At 37.2% G+C, this 25,841-nt stretch overlaps 1 protein-coding gene across 1 annotated transcript in view; it reads right to left on the reverse strand.

Moving 5' to 3' along the window:
- The window catches only part of LGR5 (leucine rich repeat containing G protein-coupled receptor 5), a gene marked incomplete at both ends in the record, with an annotated part of 89,018 nt that overhangs the window by 50,585 nt on the left and 12,592 nt on the right, over window positions 1-25,841 (reverse strand). The window contains one exon of the mRNA XM_080363604.1: window positions 1,686-1,757. Coding sequence (XP_080219730.1) covers window positions 1,686-1,757 — 72 coding nt within the window. The remainder of the gene's footprint in view (window positions 1-1,685; window positions 1,758-25,841) is intronic.

Consider the following 25,841-nt stretch of genomic DNA (forward strand, 5'->3'; position numbering starts at 1 on the left):
TCAAAGGTCTTGATCAGGAGGATGAAGTAGACTGCTGAACAGTTTCTCAAGCAGCAACATAAGTCTCACTATTTGGGTCATCTAGCTTTGGACCATAAAATGAAAGAGTGAAGGTAACTTGGTGTATTGCATTAGAATTTCCTTCCATGAAAAGCCCAAACTTTTGTTTTTCGTCTTTAATGGCTTGAGAGAAATCATTGGGTTGGAAGCTCTTAGTAAGGTTATTACAGTTGACGGGAGGTTGGACAAGCAAACATGGACATGATGCAAAAATCCACATGCAAGGTCTTTGTGGCATGATTCACTTCATACGTGCCTGATACTGTTAACTCTTGGTTTGTGATATCTCCCCTTGTTATGTCCATATCTGCACATTATTTGAAAGTTGCACCAACAGCAATACAGATAATGATAATCAAAGAAAAGAAGTAAGTAAAGGAAGAAAAGGAATTAAAAGAAATAATGTTTTCTAAATACAAATGCTGACCAAAAAAAAAAAAAAAAGAATATCTGCTTGCAAATAAGGTATTGTCCAAAGTTACCGAGTTACTGTTATTAAAATTCTTTTAATTTTTTCTTTTTATAGATGCCGGCTGGAAAGATCAGGTAGTAAAATTAAAATGAGCATTAGCAAGGACACCAAAAATTGTCAGTGCAATGGCCAGCTAAATTGCAGAGGACTATACACATTTCATAGCCTCAAACAGACGGTGTCTTTGCGAGAAGGGCAGTATCATGACTTTGCATATCTTATGTGGGTTTTATGGTATGTTAGCAGATAAACTTGCTCTAAAAAGGGGAGGCTTTCAGTTTTAAAATCTTACAAACCACGTTTTGTAAGAGACTGGATGCCTGGACTATTCTTTAAATCAACTTTGAGAGGTACTCGTGCAAATGCAAGAGCCAGCTTTTTCCCACAAGATCTATGGTGCATCAGAGACTCCATCACTCCTCAGGAACCTAAATTTTCTTTTAAGCCTGGGCCATTATAACTAGGGTCACTGCCAAATCCAGGTCTCATGAATGCACAATACTTTTCACTTTTGGTTAGTCACCATCACTTCAAACCAGCATTCCTCTTTTGATGTTGTGCTTGGTTAGCTAGGTTTCACAGTGTACTTTTTCCCCTCAGTGAACGTACTCGATAGCATAACTAAGCTTTTTGCAGCATTCTGCATTTTACGGTCCGCCTTCAAGGATGCTAAATTTAAGAGTAAGGAAACAGTAATTAAAAGTGATTAGGACAAGAATCCTTGATACTGTGAAACGTGGACTCAGTTGTCCTTGATACAGGCAGAACAAGGCAGCAGGTTTTGGTTTTGATTATAGCTTTACTTGCGATTTTAATAAACATGAGCCAGTATTCAAACTTTTAATATCCTGCTGCTTAACTATTTCCAAAAAGCAATCCAGCTCTTTTAAACAGCTCTTGTTTAAAAATTTTAATTTGTTTGGCTCTGTCTCTGCTTAGAGAAATTGTAGCCTCACGGTAAGTCTTTTATAAGTTCATTTCCAGGATCATGAGCAATTTTTTTTTTTTAGCTAAGTGTTTCTGCATGTGCCAAAAGTGTCAGGCTGACAGCTTTCCTGCACTGTTTTATCTGGTTCCCACAGTAAGTATGAGAGACAAACACAGGAATGTGCCTAGTGCTGACTATGCCCATCAAGGATACAATGATACTTACAGCTCTTCCAGGAAGCGGAGATTGTGCACGGGGTTTGAGGGCAGCTTAGTGATGTTGTTCATACTGAGATCACTGTAGGGGAAAACAGACGGAGACTTAATATGGCATGCCACAAGTGTGGTATCCAGCTGTTCATTCCACACATTTTTAGGTACTACATTAACAGAAATTAGTTCCTCTGCCAGAATTGATGAATCATTATCTACTTAGCACATTAAACATTTTTCTTTTGTATGAGCGCGGCTTTATCAAACCAAACACAGGCTGTAGCATGTTCCTTGTTCCCAAGATTTTGGAACGTTTGATCATGTTCTGTAAATCAGCTGGAACACTAAACAACCCTTTTAGTCTACATAATTTTAATAAACTGCCGTACTGTATTAAAATTTTCTTGGAGTAGTAAAGGAAAAATACTACGATTTTCACTGTTGTTGTAGCACTGTAGCACACTTGGTTTCCTAAGGTAGGCAGGCAAAACTGTACAGATATAAACTACCTGCATCATTCTTTGCATTTCATGAATATAGAAACATTTTGCTTTTGCATACAACCTGCTGTGTGGTCATACTGAATTGCCTTGCCTTACGCTAGGTACATTATGTGTTCCCAAAACACAACTTACTTGAATCAAAGAATTGACATATTTTCAAATAATAAACATCCCCTTTTTCGATTTTTTTTTTTTTTTGGGTTCTCAAATTGCATTAAATAAGTGAAATGAACCATAAAACAAGAGTGTAATGTGATCTTGCTCTGTGGCACACTTCCTGGTGGGGTTCCACAGTAGTTCCTGGCACAGGAAACAACCAGCCATATCAGCTCTGTCAGAGCTCATTCAAGCCATGTTTTAGACTAAATTTCATATAATACCTTTTTATTCTTAACATGTTTTTTCATTGTTTTCCCCATGCCCCACAGTACCATTATAATTGTTTTGCATTAAGTGTGAAAATTGTAAACAGACTGCATAATAAAATTTCTGTGTGGCAGATATGACTTACACAACTATATCAAAATTCCTGTAGACTATTAAAATAAAAATATCAGACCTGCATATTTTATGCAAACACTATGTTGTAATTTAAAACTCCTCACTATTCGAGCATATATGTATTTGTAGCAGCACTTATAGTTTCCAGCTACTTTGAGTAGTAATTAGATAACTTTATTTCTTCCAGCTGTTGAGAGCTTAAAAGGTAAATAAGTTATCTCTGCTTTGGTCAGTAGACGTCCTATTCCTATTCCATCTAGTTCTTATTGTTCACAGTCTGTTTCACATTACAGAATATATGTTTTTAGTCAGCATAGTTAATTTTGATGTTTGATCTTTTGGTGAATTTTAAAATGTATCATTTAAAAACATATTTCATGTAGAGATTTTGAAATAAAGGAAATGTGTTAATACTTTACAACAATTATCAAATCACTGTTGGGTAAGATCTCTGCATTCACTTCAAAATCCAGATATAATTTGAGAACTGTGTACTTATTAAATTCATTCTTTTCTGTGATACTTTATCATCTAATTCTCTCACACAGTTTAGCAGGTTATTACCCTTTCACTTTGATAAAGGCTCAAAGGATTTATTCTTGGCAAAGGAACAAACTCATGGGTTTATTTGGCAAAAGAAAAACTCATCCAGGTAGTGAATCATATACCACTGAATATTAAGATAAACCCAATATTTTAACAATATAATTTTGATTGTGAGATTTTCAGCATGTCTTGTAAACATACCAAATGACATTTTAGGCTTAAAAAGCCAGTTATGGTGGAAATTGGGGGTGACTGATCTTCAGATAGACACGTATTTAGGGTATTCTACAAAACTAGCATTAAACAGTGCTCTGGCTGACCAGGGAAACCTGAAGCCTGTTTTTCTATCATGTTAATTTCTATTAGGAGTAGGCAGTACTTCTTTACATGTATCACCCACAAAACCCCATGATGACACTGGTCATAGGCAATCTGCAAACCAAACCCTACAATCTTAAGAGGATCAGAATAAGACAAGGTGGCTTTCATTATGTGCTTTGATGCACAATAAGAAAATCAACAATATATGGACTTTTCTTAGAAGCATCTAGACCCTAGAGGTGAATTTACCAACTGTGAACTCCAGTGTCCGAGCCCTTTTTTTGGACTTCACTTGTGGTCGTATGTGCTCCACACCATATGATGAAGAAGAACCTCATCTTAGTCTCAGTCTACACTGCAGTAACTGCTAGCTCTTTTTAAACCTACCAGTGAAATGATCTCATTCTGTTAGATAGGTTCCTTTTTTTCCAGATTATTCTTTTCTTAGAACATAAAATACAAAGATGTTTTTGTGCAGCAGAACAACTAAAAGTTACCTACACTTATTTCATAGAATCATAGAGTCAATTAGGTTGGAAAAGACCCTTAAGATGATCAAATCCAACCATTAATGTAACACTGCCAAGTCCATCACTAAACCATGTCCCTAAAAGCCACAACTACATGTCTTTTAAACACCTCCAGGGATGGTGGAGGTAGCAGAAATTATTTCCAAATTTGCTCAATAACATCTTTCCAAACTAGTTTTTAACACACTAGTAACTAATACACAGGCCATTCCAGTCTACGTTGGTGATATGTTATTGTTGTAGTCATAAGGGTTTAAGTATATAAGGGAAACTACTGTAGGGAGAGGCAATATATTTGATTAGGCTCTCTGATACAGCTGGAAAAACTGAGAAACTTTCAGGCACAAAAATAAAAAGTCTCTATGTCTTCAAGCTGTACCTGTTGGCTAAACAGGTGACCCTGAAAACCTCACATCACTAAGGTTGGAAAAACAGTAGTTCATGTGCACTTGCAGGTTTCAGATTCAGAATACTTTTTTTGGGTCATTCAATGTGAACAATACTGCAAAGTTTGGGCTGCTGAGTAGAAACTCCTCATAGAGGTCCAGAAACAAATAAAGGAGGTTATCAGCAAACTTGCCAGTCCTTAGACTATGTTGCCAAGAAGACATAGCTAGGATGATATTTATTGCCATTAACTAGATCAAGCCCAGCTAACAGCCAGAAAGAGCTAGTTGGTAAATTGTAGGCTTACATATTACTATGAAAATCAGTAACCACTGTAATGGGTATGTCTTATGTCCTGCACCTGCAATGACTTCTTTCCAAAAAGTGCATCAAATGGGATTTCTGATTTCTTCTTTCAGTGCTAGACTGTCAAATTCAGCAATTCGCTCTCCCTAGCAAAGATAAGGGGATGAAAGACGGCTTGCATATCAGGATTTGTAGTGTGATGCTGAAAAATATTAAAATCAAGGTACTAGATCTTTAACTATCCTCAGTGGAACAGTTCTGTATTCATGTCAGATCTGTTCCCCAATTTCCTTTGTGTGCTTGTTCATGTATACTCAGAACCAAACCAGATGAAACTGCAAAGATTTCTTGTTAAACTTGGTATACTCTTACAAGCTACAATGATGAAAAACTTACAACTAACAGAATATTGAAAATCTTTAAATAACTTAGTGTAACTGATCTACTCTTATATGTCACCACCAAAGTACGTGCAAACCCCACCGACGTCAGTAGGAGCTGCACTGTGAGTTTTGAAACACTCCTAATGTAAAGAGCAATAGTATCAGATCTACCTTTATGAAAACTACTTGCACCATGAGCTGACGTACCATACTGGAAAAGCGATAGGTTATTTTGGACAGCTAGATGAACGCATCGTCTGTTCTCCCATTAGCATTCCTGCAGCCTGTTTCTAACTGCTGACTATAAAAGCAACATACCAGCAAACTAAACTTTTATCTTTCAAAAGATAAGAAGATTTGCTTCAATGAGTGCACTGGCAATACAGCTCACTATAACAATATCTTAATTACACTCTGTGCCAATCAATCATCACGCTGTGTCTCCGATGACTTGCAAAAGGAATCCTACCTATGATGAAATCTTTGAAGAATGGAAAATGCTGCAAACTGCACCACGCATCTATCTGTTTTTTTCTTGATGACTATATGGGCAAATTCTGAGCATTTGCAAAACAGAGTCCAGGAAGGCAAATACAACAGGTCTTTTCACCCCCAGTTTTGTTGTCCATGCATATACATGCTGAAAAAAAATTCCAATTACCACCTTAAAAGTGGGCAGTTCACAATGAATTCCCAAAAGCCAGTAAAACAAGTTAAGTGAACTAGTTCTTAACATACAATAGATGAGTCTGGAGGCCAAGTTACTAACCTGTTATTACAAGAGATGTTTCAGTGACTCTTATTCACCTTGGAAGATCAGTTTTCCACATTACACTAAACTTCTACTATACTGAATGGTAGAAACTTGTCTACCCATTGCAGGGCTGACACAATAATCCAATATTAAAGACAATTAATCTTTTAGCCTTTTTTTTTTTTTTTTTTTTTTTTTTTTACCAGTTGTAACCTGGTTGATTTTTAGAAAATTATCGAGACTTATTATTATAACTGTTAATTATGTCTCCTCGGGGCCTGCCTTAGCCCAACAATAATTTCAGTATAAGATATATGAATGATTATTTTTCTGGAAGTCTACTAAATCAAATGATTCACTATGGATATTAAAAATAGCTTCATCTGTTCCAGCTACTTCAAGAAGATAAATCAATTTGCCAGCACTGTAGCAGTAGTTCCTTTAGCATGTTTTCCTGTTGCATGTTCTCAATAAATACACAGAAAAACAATTACCATAATTTTACAGAAGGGAAACTAAGACATCCAAAGGAAAACCAACACACCCACAGTCACACAGCAGTTTACCCGCCATGGAGGAACCAAACACTGATGATAATTTGTCCAGTGCGCCTTTCATTAGATCACACTGTCCACTCTGTGGCATTTACACCAGTTTTCTTAATGGTGATGCATAAGCTGCCAATAGCCTCAGAAATCAATAACTGTATTTTCATTTCTACGGTCCTAGATTGCATTATCTTCCAAAATCAACACAAAAATTGGTACTCTTGTATTTGCATGTTTAATTTACCCATGCAGAGCAACACAGGGCAGAGCATGAGCGTGCACAAATAAGCATTTTAAGTGCTTCCTGACAACTAAATCATAGCATTTCTTCCCACAACTAGCTTCAAACTTCATCTGTGGTTCTTTGAAGGATTCTGTAGTACACTATAAGTAAGATGTGAATTTCCACTAAATGATTCACTTTTGAAGCAGTACATCTTTGTATTTGGAAAAATCCTCTACTAAAAATTGGTAGATTTGTAGGAAAAAGCAGTAAAGAGAAACATAATAGATATTACACAAAGCAGGCAATATCTCTGTCAAGGTATTCACAATAACAAGTGGTAGTATTGTGGATATTTCTGCTCTTCTGCCTGTTGATAATGAAAACGCCAAAAATAAATATTTAAAAATTCATTGTCCCTTGTAATGTTACTTGTAATAGAAATTACCAGCAACTGATCCCATACTATACTTTTAAAACTTGTTACAGAATTATGCAAGGGTACACCAGGATTGCTTGGTACTCAATTTTACAGAAAATTAATGTTACTTGACGTTGAAGTTCACTATTCCCAGAGACCAAACACCTTTGTATTAAAACACATCCTGCAAAAAGAATAGACACTGCAGTGAGAATATGTGTGCCTGTGAGCCTCACAAAGAGCTGTATGCCAGAAAATGAACAGTAATTCCAATACCCCCCTTGCACTTCCCTTCCCTTCCTTGGCACACCAGTGGTGCTTGTTCCAGCAGTGCATTTTGCTTACAGAAGATATAACCACTACAATCGTAAATAGATATCTGTGGGAATTATCAGGCGCCTTCAACTTAGGGAAGCCTCAAAGGTAATCCAGTAAGGTCAGGAGGGATCTGTCTACACCTCTTCTCTGCTGTTGTGTATTGACCCATAACCCATTGGGTGAATATTAAACATCGGATCCCAGCAAACTAGGCTGATAGGACTCCATCCAAACTAACAAAATGCTTTGGCCAAAATTCTGCACTCTCAGCACCTGTCAGTGGGTTCCTCTAATATCACAGGCAGCAAAATTTGGCTTGTTAGTGCACAAGCTCTGTAATGCCCTCATTTTAAAAAAAACATACATTATTCCTGAACATAGTAGGCAATTCTGTCATATAAACAGCCATCAAAGACTTACTTAAATCTAGACTGAAGAACATTTGTAAAGCAAACAGTACGTGGATGATTAATCTTTTCAGGAAACAATTTTGCCATTCAGTTTATCCAAGACTCCAGCAGAGGGAGCAGGGCAGAGCAAACAATTAAGGTCAAAAAGAAAGTAAAGATCAAAGATCGGATCAAACACACACAGTGCTGAATTAATCTGACAACTACCTGACATTTCATTTTAGGTACGAAGATTCTGGCTCTCTGCTTTTTTTTTTGTGTGTGTGTGTATATCAAATTCATGATGCTCCCAAGATGAAATTATCCATTTACTTTCAAAGCTGATTAATGACTGTTCATTTGGCTCTGAAGAGTAAGTTTGCTAAGTAATAATTACCAGTGTGAGTTACAAAAACATTCCAACATGTCAATCATTTACTGTACTTAAATCAGATCTTTTAAAGCTTAAATAACTAAAGGAATATATTATAATACAGAAGTTAGCAAAGGAGTTAAGAGGACTGAAATGGATTTCCTTTTCCTCCCATGCCCACAGATTGTATTAGTACTTTTTTACTTTGTGAGTTATTACTTGTTTCTGCTGCAGTAATTCAAATAGATTATACATGTACTGCATACATGATTCATCCTGTTCAAATACTGAAACAATACACAACAGGAAAATATATAAAATTTTATTGTAATTTATGAAGACAACTATTAGAATATTTGTTCTGTTTTTCATCATTATCTGTTTGTTTATCAGGTACCATTGATCTTATTTGTAATGAAGAACTGTACAATTAAATTGAAAGAACTGTTAAATTGAGAAAAGAAATTTATTAGAAGTGATCAAGTCTGGGAAAACACCCCTTTGGTCTCTGTTAGTTTCAGAATATTTTCTGTAACTCTGGAAGTTGCTTATTTTTACAACTATTTGTTACACATATGACAAAAATATAGGAAAACATAATCTTCTTTTTTTTTTTTTTTTTTTCTGAAAGAATGGTCACATTCATCCATTTTAGAATCTCAGGGTCTAATTTCCTTCTAATTCCAGGTCTATAATTTCATCCCTCTGAATTCAGTGTAGCTGTTCCTAAATTATGGTTATTTATATGAGAGAAAAGCATCTACAAAAGGCACAGCATAATTTGCTTATTAGTGTATTACACCTTGACTACAACACAAACTAACACAAAATATATTTGAGTGTAGACAAAGACTCAAAATACAAGCCTGAAGTCATAAAATCCCACTTTCATAAATCAAGTATTATGGGCCACACAGACAGCTGGGCTGAATACCCAACTGGAAGTTACGCATGGCATGGACTGTATGTTACAATCAAATTTTAAAACTCGTCTTCACCGAAATATCCAATATTATTTCAGTGAGGCTGCTAAGGGTGGAAATGAATCAGGATTAGCCTGATTTTATTTTAACAAGATACACTGTAAGTCATTTATTTTGCTGGTCTTAATTTGCCTCAACTCAACTCCACAGCATGGATTTGAAGATTAAAAAGCAAACATTTGAGAGCATCTGCTACAAACACATTATAACAGTGATGGTGTAAGTCTCAGTATCTGGAAATCTGCATCCAACCCACCTGCCTTTAGAGCAGCAAATTCATATCTTACATTGCACAATGCAAAGGTCTCCAAGGTACAGATGACAGAGCTGTGTCCAGAGCTGGAAGTTACATTACCACGTTAGGTGCCCTAAGAAAGTCAAATTACCCCAGGTACATCAGGATGCTGCTATTACTCTACTAATTTCATAATGCAGGGCATCTGCACAATGCTACTTGGTATGATGTAATGTAGCAGTTGTTACATGTAAACTTGGAATTCCCAAAGGGGTTCACTGCAAAATACACATACTCTATTTGGGTGAAATTCTGGCTTGGTAAAGGAAATGGCAAAAATGGCATTCTGCAAAGATAAGAGTCCACCTCTTTGATTCCAACTCATCTTTTTATCTCAGAGGAGTTTTCAGTAAAATTCTCATTAACTTCTTCCTGAGTCTTATTATATAGGTGCCCGTTTTCCTATGCGTAGGTGCTCAATGATTGAACTTGTTTTAGTACAGCACTGTCACTTCTGCTTTTATTATAGTTTAGACATACTTTGTGTTGTTGAAGAATAACTGAAGAATTTCAGAAGAGAAAATTACACTGCACTATAACGCAACTACTATTGTTCTAATCTGAATTACTAATGTGATCATTTTTATGTTGTTGCTTAGTTGAAATAATCCTTTACAGAATCTTCTCTTCATTGCATGACAACCCAACTGATGTCATATTACCAGCACATTTGGTTTCATACCGCATTGCTACTAAAACAATTATTCGTGATCTCCCTCCAGAACAGCACTGCCCATTCCTTTTGAGGATGCTGTTGAACCAGACTTTGCAACTGATCTGTATTAAAACAAATCCAACAGGATAAAATACAAACAGTTTTAATCCAAATAAGTCCCCTGCACTGGTTCTTTGTGTTGCTCTTTGTATCACCACAAGCTAAAGTATAGAGGAGAAATGAATAAGGAAAGTGAAGCAGAACTTTTTTTTTTGTTGCTGTTGTGGGTTTGTTTTGTTTTGTTTTGTTTTGTTTTTTCCAGTTGGCAGTGTTGGCTTAGGGTAATGCAGGGTGATCCTATACCTAGGATGTAAATATTTTAAATCATCTTCCAATACACAAAGTTGTGGATATATATATATTTTTTTTAATACACACATCTTCCCTATATGTCTGTCAGAGCTTGTTCATTGCAATACAATGGGCCTCCAGATCTGCCAGCTCCTGGCTGGCTGACATCCTCTTCCAACACCTCCTACAGAGCTCAGAGGAATGACGGAGCTGTCAGATTTTTCATTGACACATGAACACCTGAACTTCTGCAATAGTAGGTGCCAGGAAATATGTATAGCTTGATGCTTACAATGATAATGCACTTAAAACGACCGTATTTCTCCATCAGGTAGATTTTTTTTTTTTTTTGCTTAAGCACTCAAAATTAATTTTCATAATGAGATATTTTCATATGGGCTGGTATAGTCTGAATATACATAAACACCAGGTCCTTTTAGTGACATCATGTATACATCACGGTGTCTGCACTTTGCTTGTAAGTGAACAGCTTCCCCTCAGGTAGGCAGCATACTGAAATACCTGAGATAGCTTTAAACAATTCAGATCAAGGAGCAAGGCTGAGATGCACCAACTTACCCCACCAAAGAGAAGTCTCCAGTAGAGATGTGATGCATTGGATCGGGCTGGCATGCGTTTTTCATGTGGTTATACCAGCACAATCTTCAGGCAAAAGGGCTGTGCTCCTTCTAGGATAAAATTCCTTCTAGGATAAAATTGTCTTCACTTTGGATAAATTATTTCCCTTTCCAATAACTTAAATTACGAGGATCAGAGCTGTACAACTAATATGTGAAGACAAAATACTTCAGGTCTATTTCTACTGAGATCAGCTGGGCTGTTCAGAGAATAAACTAGTTTTTAGAATGATCAGAGGCACCAGATCCTGATCCAGCACAAACGATCCCTGTTTCCTTCCTTTTATTCATAGTGTTTACATAATCCACCGTTTGGCAACCTCATTTTGAAGCCAGTAACCCACCACTTCTTGTGATTGTTATGATGATCAACAGAAAATCTCTTCAGGGTAAGCAATTAACTGGTGCTGTACAGTTAAATCCACCGCTGTGTCTCAGTCCAGGTTTCAAACATCAGATTTGGGTCTCCTTGGAGACAATATTGAGTAATCTTATAAAACATCAGTAGCTAAAACAAACCTTTAACATACGTACACTGTTGCTGCCAGGTCTATTGCACCTGTGTGCGTATGTGAAATAACCGTGTCCCCTATACTGCACCTGTCTGCTCTGCTTTTTTTGCACATGAAGTGAACTTTCCAAGATCTCTTTTCTCTGGTTATTCCAAATGCTATAAAAATGCTGGAAAGAATCAGTTGCCCTATTACTTACATGCCTTGAAACTTATAACGCAGCGAGACAATGTCAGCACTAGAACAGTGCCTGGGGGTAAACACCTGGCTCCACTGATGCTGGCAGCAAAACTCCCATTGACTCCCATGGGAGGAGGACGTCATCCCAGGGCTCCCAGTGCCTGGTGCCAGGTTCTATCCAAGCAGCAGTATTGCGCAGTTGTGGAAATCATGCACCAGCACAGTGCTTTGCCTGGAGTAGTGAAGGCAGTATCAATGGGTTTGCTGGGAAGATTTCCATGTATTTTTTCCAGCACTTTTATCATTTCTAAAATCTGTTGAGTTAAAGGTGGTATGCCATTGGTTTGGGTCACTAAGGTGAGGAAAACATGAAGTTTTCTGCTGATTAAATAATTCCTATACCTTTTTTTTTTTCCAAGTGATGAGGTTCAAAAATCTAAGGAAGTGGTTTATTTCAGTTTCTTTTATTTCCATATTGTTCACTGTCAAAGTTTTTATTGCTTTTCTGTTTGATTGACATGTCTGCTCCAATTATTTGAATCCTTAACTTTTCAATCATGGTGGTCTACTCCCGAAGTGATGTACTGGTTCTGCTCATTGTTCCTTCCTCTTTTCCATTGCTTTTGCTCAATTTTTATTTGACATGAAGTTCAGCTTCCCAGTCAGCTCCATCAGGAAAACAAAAGGATTACTCAGAATAATCTGTATCGTGATGGTTGTTTCCTGGCCAAGATGAATCAGCTTTTTGGAACTAGTAGGCTTAGACTCTGGGACACTTTGGGAGATCTCTTAAAGGCTTAATTTGTCTTGTGATGAACAAGTACCACAAATGAACAGAGCAACACCCAACTCCTACATGACAGCAACTGCTGATGACCCCATGTCTCACCTTGCACAAGAGTGCACAAGACTATACCTGCTACATACTGCTGTTGCTGGTCTCCTCCTCCAAATCGTAACTAAAAAGATGCCAGCTTGAAATGGTGCAGGCAGGAATTAAATATAGGACAGAAATAAACTCAAGGCACTCACAAAGCAGAAGCAGGTCTTCTGCTGAGAGAGGTTCTCTTGTTTTCTACACTTGGTGAAATCCAGTCAGCCTTGCTATCCCTTCATGAGGAGTTTGGAGTTGGTGGGATGCAGACTGATGCTCTTCTTCACACCACACACAGCATTTAAAGAGACCATCTCAGCCCGCAGGCTGTCATAGTTCTCCCATCCTGCGTGGAGTATGGTGTGAAGGTTAGAGATGTGAAGGACATCCCCCTCACTCATGACCTTGGCCTGTGGATCTCAACTTTCACATGCTTGCAGATGACTGAAGAAGGTGTCACTGCATAGCTCTACATGGATATTATCACTATTAAAAGGACCACAAAGGGGGTTTTCTGGGCATTAATTTTGGCTCAAAACCACAAATTCATTGGGAACTCCCAACATAAAGCCCCAGTATATCCTGACATGATGTACCAGAGATTCCAGAGAGATCCTTTCTCCAGAACTGTCCAGCGGGTTCTGCCACTTTCTCGTTTGTGCAGTTTTATTTAAACTCTTCAGAATTTTCATCTTGAACCCTGTAGATTCAGCACAGCACAGGAAAAAACAGGGACTTCAAGCCATCCTGATCCTAAAATAAACCTCTTTAACAAAAACGTCATCTAAGGTGTCTTTTTTTCTAACCTAATCCCATAATGGACGTTTTTTAATAAAAGCATGTGGTTTGAAAATAAGCTTTTAAATAACCAGAGAAAAGAAAGAACATACAAACAGGTTTTAAAATGTCTGTAGAAAAAAGACAGGGCATTATTTTAAATAATTAAATTCAAAGCTCAGGTGATTTGTCTTACCACATGTATAATGTATGAAGTTACTTTTCTTTAAAAGCCAGTGTTAAAGAAGGAAATGGTAGCATTGTTAACAAATGCTATAGGGCAGAGAGCCTTTTCTGGGCAATTTTTCAATTCAATAAAATTTTCGAACTTGTATTTCGCCATTTCCAGCTCCCACATTAAAAATCTATTAGCAGAAAGCCTATTGAAAAGCTGACCATGGGCACAAGAGACTTTTTTGGAAACACTTCTATTCAGTTCTCATGTCCGAACAAAAGCAGATATGCACATTCAGTTATATACAAATGCCTTTGAAAGGGACCTCTCCCCCCTTTCCCATAGCCACGCGTTTCAGGGCTCTATATGCTGGAGGAAGCCAGTGAAAGGTTTGAAGGGGTGGGGAGACCAAGGGCTTCCACCAAGATCCTTCAAAGTCCTCATCTTCTATAGTGGGAGGATTTCCCTCTAAATCCCTTTCAATAGCATATTGATGGCTTTGAAAGCTTAAACGGCATTTGTCAACCATCAGTAAATCTTGAAAACTGTTTCTGCAAATAGCCCAACTCGGAGTCTCAGCTTTTCCCATTAATCTGCACGTAAGGCCACTGAAGACTTTTTCAGAGCCTAGATAATGCCTGGATTAAAAGGGCCATTCAGAAGGGAAAACTTTAGCATTCACCTTGTGTACATAGCCATTTCACCAGTGGTATTCATGGGTTGTTATTTCAACTCTGCATTTGTCCTGCAAACAAGACATTTTGCCACAAAGGCTTGGTAGAGACATTCTTCGGTGAATCAGTGAAACCTAGCCCTGCTATTTGTCATGGCTTGTTATTTTTATCAAGTGTAATCAGTTCAAATAGGAACCCTAGACTGACAACTTCACAATTACGTTACAATTTTAAGAGTGGAAGGTATGTTTCTTCTAATTCAACAATGAAATTGATTAAAGCACAATCTGATTGCTTTATCGAATGAAAGTCTCAAATTTCCCCTAATCAGATGTCAGAAGACTTTTCATTTGTTTTATATTAGAAGTAGAGTGAAGAATGTTATAAAAATCATCGTTCACCATTTTTACTTCATGATATTATATAAAAACTTCATACATTTACAAGGCTTAACAAGTTACAATGTTGCATACTGCCTTGTGTTAGGATTTTAGGGCAATAATGGATTAATTTAGCTTTCTCCAAACGTATGAACCAACGTATGAGCTATTTTGAAGTGCACAAGGCATTTTATTATTATTATTACTAAAATAATCAGGTCAAAATGCTTATGCATCACAGAAAAGAAGAATAACAGAACAAGATCACACACTGAAGATTACAGGCAAATTTTGAGGTGCCAGTGATGCAATGTTAGGCAAATTTTTTAATATAAAAAAAAAAATCAGACCCCTGTCAAACTTTCCCCAATGGATAGATCTCATTGTTTGCACAAATTGACCTTTTTACCATACTGGACATTTTGCTGTGAACATCAAGAAGAACACTCAACCTGGGGATCAGTGAAGTTCACTGGACACCCCTCACAAGCATACACGAAGATTATCCTTCCCTCTTGTACTGTTGAAAGGGAGAAGCTTAAGTCAAGGATTTATAAATGTTAAACTACATGAACTATGGCTAAAGGGCACATCTTGCATCTGCTTCTTTCATTTGCCTTATTGTCCACCTATGTGGACACATCCCCTGCATTTTTTGCTATCAGTGGAAGAGACCTCATAATTTCAATGTGAAAAATCTCTGCAGGTTGGATATGGCATAAAAGATCATTCACGCTCAGCCCAACTCACTGTAAAACTAACAGAAAGCCTATCACCCGAGTTTGAACAGGAGGGTTTTTCGACTCCAAACCTCCCCTTCAGCCCAAGTTACTGTGTTAATAATACTGCAGCTCTCCATGTGGCTTGAAGATTTCTAGAGGAAATATGTCATGGGTCTTAGCTGATTAAAAGTAAACTAGGCCAGGTTTTTTTCTCTGTGGGTCGCTTCTTGAGATGACTTGGGGTATCTTGCCTGGTTTCCAATCAACACTCTGCATACAGTAGGGGATGCACTTCTTGTAGAGGCCATATCATATGTGCCCTATGTAGACACCTCACATAACCTGAAGTACCTTAAATGACACAAGGTGGGTATGTCTGAGCACCTCAATGAAGCTCCAGCTGCATTAAAGGTGGAGTTTAGTTTGTTAAACATAGGCATTCAGAGTCATTTGAAACATTCTCAGTAACCTGAGACATCCTCATGGGCCTGGCAAATACGACGTTATGACCCATGACATGACCCATTGCCTTTTGAAGGGACAGTTGAAGACCACCTAAGATACCCTAAGGCAAATTGAGTGCGCTACATAGATACCTATGCTTAGGCAATTTCATTGACCTCTGAGACTGGGATTCAGCTCCTAAGACCCCTAAGTCAGCTGTCTGCATGTGAAACAGGCTTCTGGGCTCCTGGCATAGTCAATTAAATCTAGAAAGATTCCTCTCATCTTCAGATGAGTGACTTTTTTTTGGTCAATGCTCTCCAATGACTAGGACTATGTTGACTGTTAGGAGGGTGAGACACTACTTACTTTAGACCACTGCATTTTAGATAAGCATGTGAATCTGGAGCTGAATACTAGTTGAAGTTGTCTTCAGGAGCAACTAAATGACAACATAAAATTACATGAACAATATTTATACTAGTGGTGGTACAAGGAAATTAGATGAAGAAATATTCTTCCTTGATTCCTTCTCTGCACCAATAAAACTTAAGTTTTCTGACATCTGAAACATACCATAACACCTGGTTGCTTACTCAAGCTTTTCTTTTAATGAAAAAAACTAGTTCTTTATGTGGGAAAGTGGAAAGTTGTCTTTGCTTTTGTAAGTATATGTTAAGACTTGTGACTTGACTGCTGGGCTTTCTTTTATAAAAATATAAATAGGTAGGTCTTCCTAGAAATACAAAGTAATTAGTAAGGACGATTCAATATAAATTAGTAAAACCCTAATGCATGTCAATGCAAGTTAGGATGTAACAACACCTAAAGACTTTTGAAATCTTTATTCCCTGTAACTCAGGACATGTTAGGGAGCCCATCTTCACATGAGTTTCTGTCTAGTAGTCAGACTCCTCTAGGTGCAATGAGATGAGGCAGGTTTCTCTCCTGTGCCAATTCTTAGGTGTCTCTAGATAAAAACTATAATTTTCTGTAAGGTTAGTGCTCAGGTAAGGTCAGGCTCAGTGTTGTGCTGATGGTTTCCAGATGGCTCAGAACACAGGCAAGGCTCAAACACATCTTCCTAAAAATTCAACGTGGATGTGACTTTGTATGTGTGTTGAATCCTTTGGGACTAGAAATTAGTGATATCACAAAAGTGTGAAGCATCCCTTGTAAAACTCTTTTTCTGTACCATTCTGAGAGTTGTGTGTTTCCATATTATCACGAAAAATATATTTTAAAAACCCCTCTGCTGTGTAATGAACAGAATGCTATGGAAGAAGGACAGATTTCATAATTAGCATCAGTGTTTTCCTCCTGTAAGAGTCTCAAATCCTCAGATTTCCTTCTGGTTTTCATTCTGAAAAACTCTTATGGATTTAAGAAACTAATTTCTATGCAACTAAACAAGAGGAACAAAAGCAATCCCCTATACTTCCTCAGGTTTGTGAATAACAGCTATAGAAATCTGCACTCTAGCTCACATCCTACAGAAAACATGATTTAATCCAAAGGCCTGAGACAGAATTGCTACTCTCTTCATGGGAGTGCCAGGGGAGCAACTTCTGCCCACTCATACCCAAGAAGGATGTGTATTGGCAAGGGGAAGAGGGAGAATTTTCTGGGCTGAAGTAGTTATGTGCTTGCTGGATTTTCCCTCCTGCACTTCTTGTACGGAAATATTCAGTCATGCAACACTTTACAGAAAACAACATAAAGAGTTTACTGCTCTTTAGGAGTTGAGGAGACTGTAGAGTGGGAGACAAACCAATTTTGCTGTGGCACTAAGCAATGCAATAAGGAAATGGAAGAAAATACAGGTCTGAATCTCAGATCAATGCTTTATCTATGAGATGGTGCCTCCTTAAGCAAAACCAGTAAATATTCCCAGGCTAACCACAACTCTCAGTGATATATGAACAAATGCTTCTACTTTATAACTCTTCCATCAATTTTTATTTTTGTGACCATGTTCTCACATTCAAACTAACACAGCTTTTGCAGCTGCTGACATCACATGGACTGGAATACAAATACTGCAGATGTTCACAATGCCAATGTATTTTAGGACATAGAAAGACAATTGAAAAATCTGTTATCTACTTCACTTTAAGAGTGCTATCACACAGGAAAACCTCCCCCCCCAAATACTATTCAATGCTTCTTGCTAGCAGGGGAAATTAATTTTCCAAACTCAGTCTTTAAAGGATATTATTTTTTTAATAGGAGCGTCTTTGAGATAGAACATATGCCCCTGTTTCTCTATCCACTCCATAAAATGGTTTTCCCATTCATCACAAATAGCTGGTTTTTTTTCCTATGAAAGCTTTTATAGACCTTGCCCCTCTATTTTAAGTGTTCCTGGCACAGTGTATCCACAATCCCAATTATGGCTGCAGATTGCAATACAACCATAACACAAATAATAAACAGAGTCCTTAGACTTATGTTACTTTTTAAACATAACTTTCAAAATACAAAGGGGTAGGTGGACAGAATTATTAAGCAAGCTGGCTGTAACTGCCTGCTGAACTACTCAATTCATACAAAAGATGGGGAAACCTAGGAGAAGATGTAATGCTTAAACTTAATTTAGTACAGCCTAAGCTTACATGATTCTTCTCTTCATTATGCTTGCATAGCACAAAATTATGTACACATGTGATGCCCTAATGCTTATCCAAGGTCTGTCTGGTCTCCACAAGTCATGCATGTTTTAGTCCCATAATAGCCCCCCACAAAGTACCCTCTATACTCTTGTAAGTCAGATTTGTGGCAGTGAGATAGCTAAATGTTGAACAATGCAACCCAGTAGTTTCTTCTAAGTCATCTTTAGTGAACAATTGAGAGATCTGTTTGCTTATGATAACAGGCGTATTACTGACAGAACACCAGATTGCTGATTGGCAGCAGTCAAACAAAAAATTAGAGGAACACAGATTCTTTGAAAGATTCTTAGTTTAATACTTGTTAAGATGGCTAATAAATATTTCCACAACAATATTCATTTTAAAGGCAGGGATTAAAAATGGGGGATTCTGCAGTTTATGGACTTCAGGAAGATTATCCAAATGAGTACTGTTTGCCTAGTTAAAGATGGCAGTTCTGTGTCCTGGCATTTCATTACGCCTGCATATTAAGGGTTTTATAGCGAAACTGAGTATCTTTCAAGGCATCTTGGTTTATACTTAAATGTAATGGCCAAAGCCAAGGAGGAGTAACAGCTCCTAGAAAACTTAGCTGAAGCCCACTAAACCTTAGTGCCTGTGTCAGGTTAACAGCCACAGTTTGGGCCCACAGAACCACACAGCTATAACCTAACAGAAACAGGAGACAGGGAGATTCAATAATTTGGCTTTGACTATGGCATTTTTGATTTCACTATGTGGCCTTAGAAACCCACATCTTAAAGCCTTATGGTAGCAGCTGATCCACTTTAATTATCCACTGAATTATTCTAATATGATTGTGGAAAAAGATACCAAAACGCCTTGGGAAATCAAACAGCATCCTTGGAGAACAGCAGACATACTGTTTATATGGGATATGTTTTTTCCATAAAAGAGAATAGAACTTATATATACAAAAAGTCCTGTGAAATTAATCATCAGAAATGTTTAGCTCCGTGGCATTATAGATCACGTTGTACAATGACATCCCAGCCCATAAAGCCACCTTAATCAGGGCCTCTCTCCTACAGCACCATCCTGTTTTCAACTAACAATGCTTTCAGATGAGCCGAAAAGGGGTACTTTGCTCCCACCATTACAATTTCTGCTCTTCTTTTCTTTACCCTTTTCAAAAACATGAAAGCATTGGATTGCTAATTACTTTTACCCAGCCTATAGGAAAATTAGTTTATCTTCCTGATCAAAGCAAATTAGGCAGATCATGGCTGATTAGAATGCAACAGTAAAATCTCCATACTTTCTATTCCACCCCCTTTTCTCTCAGAAACGGGGCCTGTGTCAAATACGTAGGTATTTCCCACGGCCGATCTGGACTCTGTTTCCAACAGGCTCTGGGGCTGGGACAATGGTTCTTACACACACACTGAAGTTCTTTAGTTCAGTCATTGTGCAAGGAAAGAACTGGTAACCCCTCAGCTAGCATTTGATGAAACATCTAGATTTACATATTTCCCTAATTGCATTTTTTGAATGTGAGTGAGATTTATCTGACCACAGTTAAATGCCTCCTTTATTCTTCTACTCAAAATACAAACCTGTGCTTTCCAGGCAGAGTTGCATTTGGTTCTGATCCCAGCATTACAATTTTGGTTTTCACTACAGTGGGATAAAGCAATGTCTACCTTTACTTCTCAAAGCACGATCTAAAGAATGGCTTGGCTACTTGCTTCCAAGGTGGTTGCTGCATTACATTGCAAAACCGAATGCCATTACTAGTTCTAAGTAACTGCTTCAAGCAGCATTTTCTATCACTCTAGTATTTTACTATTCACTTTTTACCCTTCATAACTCATTTCCCTTCAATTTGTGTTCTATGGTTTTAATAGATAAAAGCCAAGCTATACTGCTACTTTATTTATAACCAATTACTATAAATTAACAGTAAATCTCACATTTAGCTCCATTTAAAATTCACTATGCAGCTGCCCATTTGAAAATAAAATGGTTGCCTTCTTTCACTTCAGTGGGCACAATACAAAACATCCATTGAGCTTTTCCTTTATTGCAGCTGCCAATGCCCAGTCGACTTTTAACAAACCAACCAAGCGGAATAACAATGCAGCTGCAACATTTTATGGTATTTCTGTTAGTTCTCCTTTCAGAGTGAAGGTGTTAATTAGGAATCAAAGAATACAACCCTGCCAGCTTTCTTTCACAAACTATACACTGGCCACTGCAGTTTTCAGAAGAAAAATAAATCTAATAAAGGGACAAAAATGTTGTTTGTCACACCAGTAACGTGTATTTAAGACCCTTTGATCGTGAGCTTTTTATGTAGTCTTGTCAGACAGGCTGAAAATATTTTTTCCTCTCTTTTCTCCTCTCTTTAGGCTTTTCTGAATACTGATTCTAGGGTTGTCTGGAAAGGTGAAAAACCCAATAGTAACTGGAATGCTTTACAGGTTAAAATGGCTTTGCTGAGCAAGCCAGCTTTAAATCAAATCAAATAATAATTGTTCACTTCTCTGATTCATGTGTAAGTTGTTTAGAAATACAAATGATCTGTTCCTGTTAGAGGGTTTGCTAATTCTGTGTATTGTTTAATATTTCAAGCATTTAAATATATGAAGGTGCTTTAATATTAATACACCAATTGTTTTGTGGAACCTCATTTTAAACCATGAAAATGACAGCTTACAGGGTGTTGTAAAATATCCCTTACATACATATTTTCATATGTGTACCATACAATAGATATTCAGTATTTTATTTACACTTATTAACCACAATCGTATTAGAGTATCATATATTCAAAGGTAGCAACGTGAAGTCATTACTTTTAATCTTTAGTCAAAGTTAAAACCTTAAAATAGGTTTATGAAGTTAACACAACTGATAATTAGTCAAGCTTGCTGGCTTACACAGCAAGAGCTTTCACTGTTAAATGCACAAATCATGCCAAAATCCATTAATCCTGCCAGGGGATGGCAGAAAGAAGCTCTGGTTGTTGATTTAATGATAATGAATTGAACAGGCTCTTAAGCCTACCTGCAGAGTTTTCTAAACCGTAAAACAAATAACATCAATTTTAAGAAACACTTTTTTACAGAAGTATATATAACAGTTTTCTTTGTTTTAAACTTTATGTAGGAGAAAGAAGATTTTAAAACAAAATTCTACTTATCTTGTTATATGTTTAATAGGATTCCTTATAATGTTATATATATAGAATATGATTATAAAATGTGTTTGAGGGATTTGCTCTTTGGTAATCAATATATACAGAACTGGCTTGAAAATATTTAAGTACAAATCTTAATAACAAAAAAAAGTTCTGATCAACGTTGTCTTATTGTATGTCTCATGTAAAGGGCAGTCTCTGGCTACTGTAACAGACACACAATGATGTGTGAGATGATTCATAGTTATAAAGGTACATAATTTTCTTTAGTGCCGCAAGTGTACCATTTCTTGTCACAGAGTCACAGAATCACAGAATGCCAGGGATTGAAAGGGACCTTGAAAGATCATCTAGTCCAATTCCCCTGCCAGAGCAGGAACACCTAGATGAGGTTACATAGGAAGATGTCCAGGCGGGTCTTCAATGCCTCCAGAGTAGGAGACTCCACAACCTCCCTGGGCAGCCTGTTCCTGTGCTCTGTCACCCAATATATTTTCCTGAATTTTCAAAAAGTGAAAAATAAAACCAGAGAATGGTGTAAGTTTTTTTAGAAACACAAACATGTCTACTTTTTTTTTTTTTTTTTTGTGAAGTCGTATATGAAATGATAATCTATTAAATGTAACTGCTGTATTTTTATCTGTTTTACTTGTTGAGCTTTGGTTGGGGATGCAAAATTTGGCTTAATTTTCAAAGTAAGAAATGGCACTTGGGAGGCAGAAAATAATTTTCCCTTTCTGCACACGTGATAAGGTAAAACCTGCAAATATATTTGAAATTGGCTGCTGCAATCACTTCTTACAATGCCTTTTTTTTTTTTTTCTGTTATTGCATCATAATAGTGCCACAGTGTCTAAAAGAATGAAATTATTCTTTTAGAAAGACGTCAAATATATACACACAAGCCATACTGCTCTTCATAGGGTTAATAAAAATTATTAGAGCCTTGTTGCTACTAACTTGAAGTTCTGCTCTGGATGATATATTTCATAGCTCTTTCAAAGTAAAGTGGCATTTTAAACTGTAATTTCATATCTGATGAATCTTCTTTCACTCTCTTAATTCTGGTCTTGTGTGGTCTATAGGCTAAGAATATGTATCTCTTAGTTGAAGTTTGCCATTAAGCAGACATACATTTTACTTGTGAGTACTTTCATATGGAATGTGGGGATATATTTTTTCCAATTTTGGAAAAGTTTTTTACCGAGACATTATTTTGAAATTATAAACTTCATATTTATTTGACTCACAAATTCAAGAACTGCTCTGTGCAATTGTTTTTATAGAGCTATGTCTGGGTGAACTTTTTTCTCTCAGTTGACTACTAAATTGAATCACTGTAAATTAACTCAAATTCTCCGAGAATGTTTACCTACTCAGTTTTGCCAAATTCTAGGCTCATCTGGAATAGTCTGAAGAATTTATGTTGTGCCTATTATAGCACCTCCAATGGAATTTTTACAAAACGCTCTGTTTATCAACTACACCCAATTAGTCAAGGCAAAAGACTTTTGCAAATGAGTACGACTACAACTAAACCAAAGACAAAAGAAACCCATCCCTTATGGATACCTGTATGTTCATTTTTGCATTGGAAACTGCAGCGGTACAAGGGTACTTGAAAAGTTTCCCACTCCCCTTCAGCCGCACACTGTACTCCCAATCCATTGTCCCTGTCCCTTCAGCTGCGTTGGTTTGGCTGTTTCTGTAGCTACATTCTCAAACAGATCAGCGTAATGAGATGTAAGTTTTTCAAAGACCAGAAATGTGTTTCTTTTTAAACTGGACTATTTCACAGATCTGCTTAGAAGCACAGCCAAAAAAAAGAGCTGAGTCAGGATAGCCGAATAGATGAACCCTAGAGTAGGAGGGTGGGAACAACTGGGCTTCGAGAGAGGAAAAGCCAACATGAAAATCGTAAACTGTGTCACAGGAGGAGTCTTAATATGGAAACACATTTTTTTCTGAGTTTCCTATTCCAAATCTAACCTTCCAGAAAATTCCGACTGCTATCTTCTTCCAGTTCTTTGAATCCAGAATTTTCACTAGCAAAGACGAGCAGCTCCTACTCAAGGAATTCAGCTGCAGAAAGCAGGTTCTTTTCCCACTGCCCTGCCCTGCTAAGTGAAATCAGCAATTGTGCTTGAGCCGAGAGTGTCACGAGTCAGCACACATGCCGGCACCTTGTAAGTTCACTTTTGGTGGTCTACTGCTCCTAGGTTGTTTCTCCTCATACATCTAGCAAGTCCTCAATCTGTTAGCTTTCACAGCTTGGAGAGAAAGACCATTTTGGTTTCTTATTCTTTTGTATGAAGAGATTCTGTCCTGACAGGACCAGAACAGAGTGTTTAGTTAAAACACACCAGAAAATAAAGCATATAAATCAAGCTTTTCCTGCCTTCTTTCTCATATTTTTCACTCAACCATCAATATAATAAGATTTCATAACCTACTCTCAAGTACAATTTTTGGACCAAACCCAACATGCCCACTACATCCTCATTCTGTTGTCCTTTCAGGTACAGTTATTATAGCAAAGAACTAAACTGGCTCTCAAAGTTGGCCAACGCTGTTCATAATAAAGAGATACCTGCAATAATAAAGCTATCAATATTTAATACTTTAAGAAGCTCTCTGTGTATCTGTAAAGACTGTTGTCCTGGGGCAGCTGAAATTAGTATTTTGACAGCATTTAGAAATGGTCAGTGTGCTCTCAGGAGTAAGAACATTCACAGCATTATTAAAATACCATGGAACACAGGGATTTGTTTTCACTTATAGGGAAGCAGTTAATTTGTAGTTTCAATAATTTGCTGCTACAGGGTGTTTCAAAAAGATGGACCTAAGTTGAAATTATTTTATCTTTGCAGCCACAAACCACCAATGAATGAAACTCTTACCACTTGAAAGGGCAGGGCATTGAGTTTCAAATGATTTCAACTTGATAACTCATTAAATCTTTTGTAAATTTTTGTGTGATTGTAACATGTTGTCATCATGAAATATACTGCTTTAAAATCGGGTCCATCTCTTTGAAACATCCTGTATTTTATCAGAGCTTACACAGTTCACTGTGATAACATGAGCACTCAATTTTCAGATTTATTTGACAATAACTGCTTCCACAAAGAGGATGGACCTGGGAACACGACAGAAATCTAGTCAGTGATCTAAGGATCATACTTAGACAGCTGTCTTCCCTACTGCCTGTACACTTGCAGTCAGACTCTTGGTACCAGTGTAGTTGTATAGGTTTGCAGATTTTCAAAGTGGCTGCCAGGCACATTTAAATGATAGGGCATAGAAAAATTAATGTAAAAATAAATACTCTAAGGCCCAAATATTTGCCAGAACCTCTTCTCCAGCCTATATACAGGCACACACAATATATATAATGTGTTCTTCCAATGCCAACTTAGAAAGGAAATACTGATCTGTTAATGTCTTAAAAAGTAATTCGGACTCACTAGCTAGAAAAAATCTTATGAAAAACCTCTTAGTAGAACTGGAATAATAAGCTGAGAAGCTTGAAAATGCTTTGTTTTCTGGTGTAAGGCATCTCTTTCCTACTTTAATAGCTAAAAGATGGTAAGGATAGAGGTCTTAAAAGCTTAGAGATGCAGATAGCAAACACAGGCTTACTAGGAAAGGAGCAGGCACTGAGTAGATGATATGGAGGTAACAGTCCCCACAGTTGGATTGCATGGTGTCACACCAGTCACACCACAATCTGTCTTTCTTTGCATGCACAAAACAGCTAGATCTGCTGCTGTATCCAAAAGTATGGAATGGCTATACTCCTATGAATATAGAATACCTTGGTATCCAGGAAAAAATGTAATGTATAGCAGAACCTCAAAAGTATTTCCACTTCAGGAGAATGAGAGATTCAGGCTGCAGCTGCAATCATTAGCCTGAAGATGCATACATGTACATTAACCCACATTTGTTTATGTCTCTGGAAAATGTAATATGTATGGTAAATCCAGTAATTTAGCCAGAGAATTTCAACCAGAACTAGCAAAGCTTGTAGTTATATTGTCAGGTCTTCTAAATGTGAAAGTTTAAGCAGATAGGTGTAAGTTTTTTTAATACGCAGGAAAAGCTAATTATTTTGACAATTGAACTAAATTGATAATTCTGACAGATCTTCACAATTTTTCACAAAACTGAGGAGCACTCCAAATGGGGC

Source organism: Nesoenas mayeri, assembly GCF_963082525.1.
Source record: "Nesoenas mayeri genome assembly, chromosome: 1".
In the NCBI taxonomy this organism is placed as follows: Eukaryota; Metazoa; Chordata; class Aves; order Columbiformes; family Columbidae; genus Nesoenas; species Nesoenas mayeri.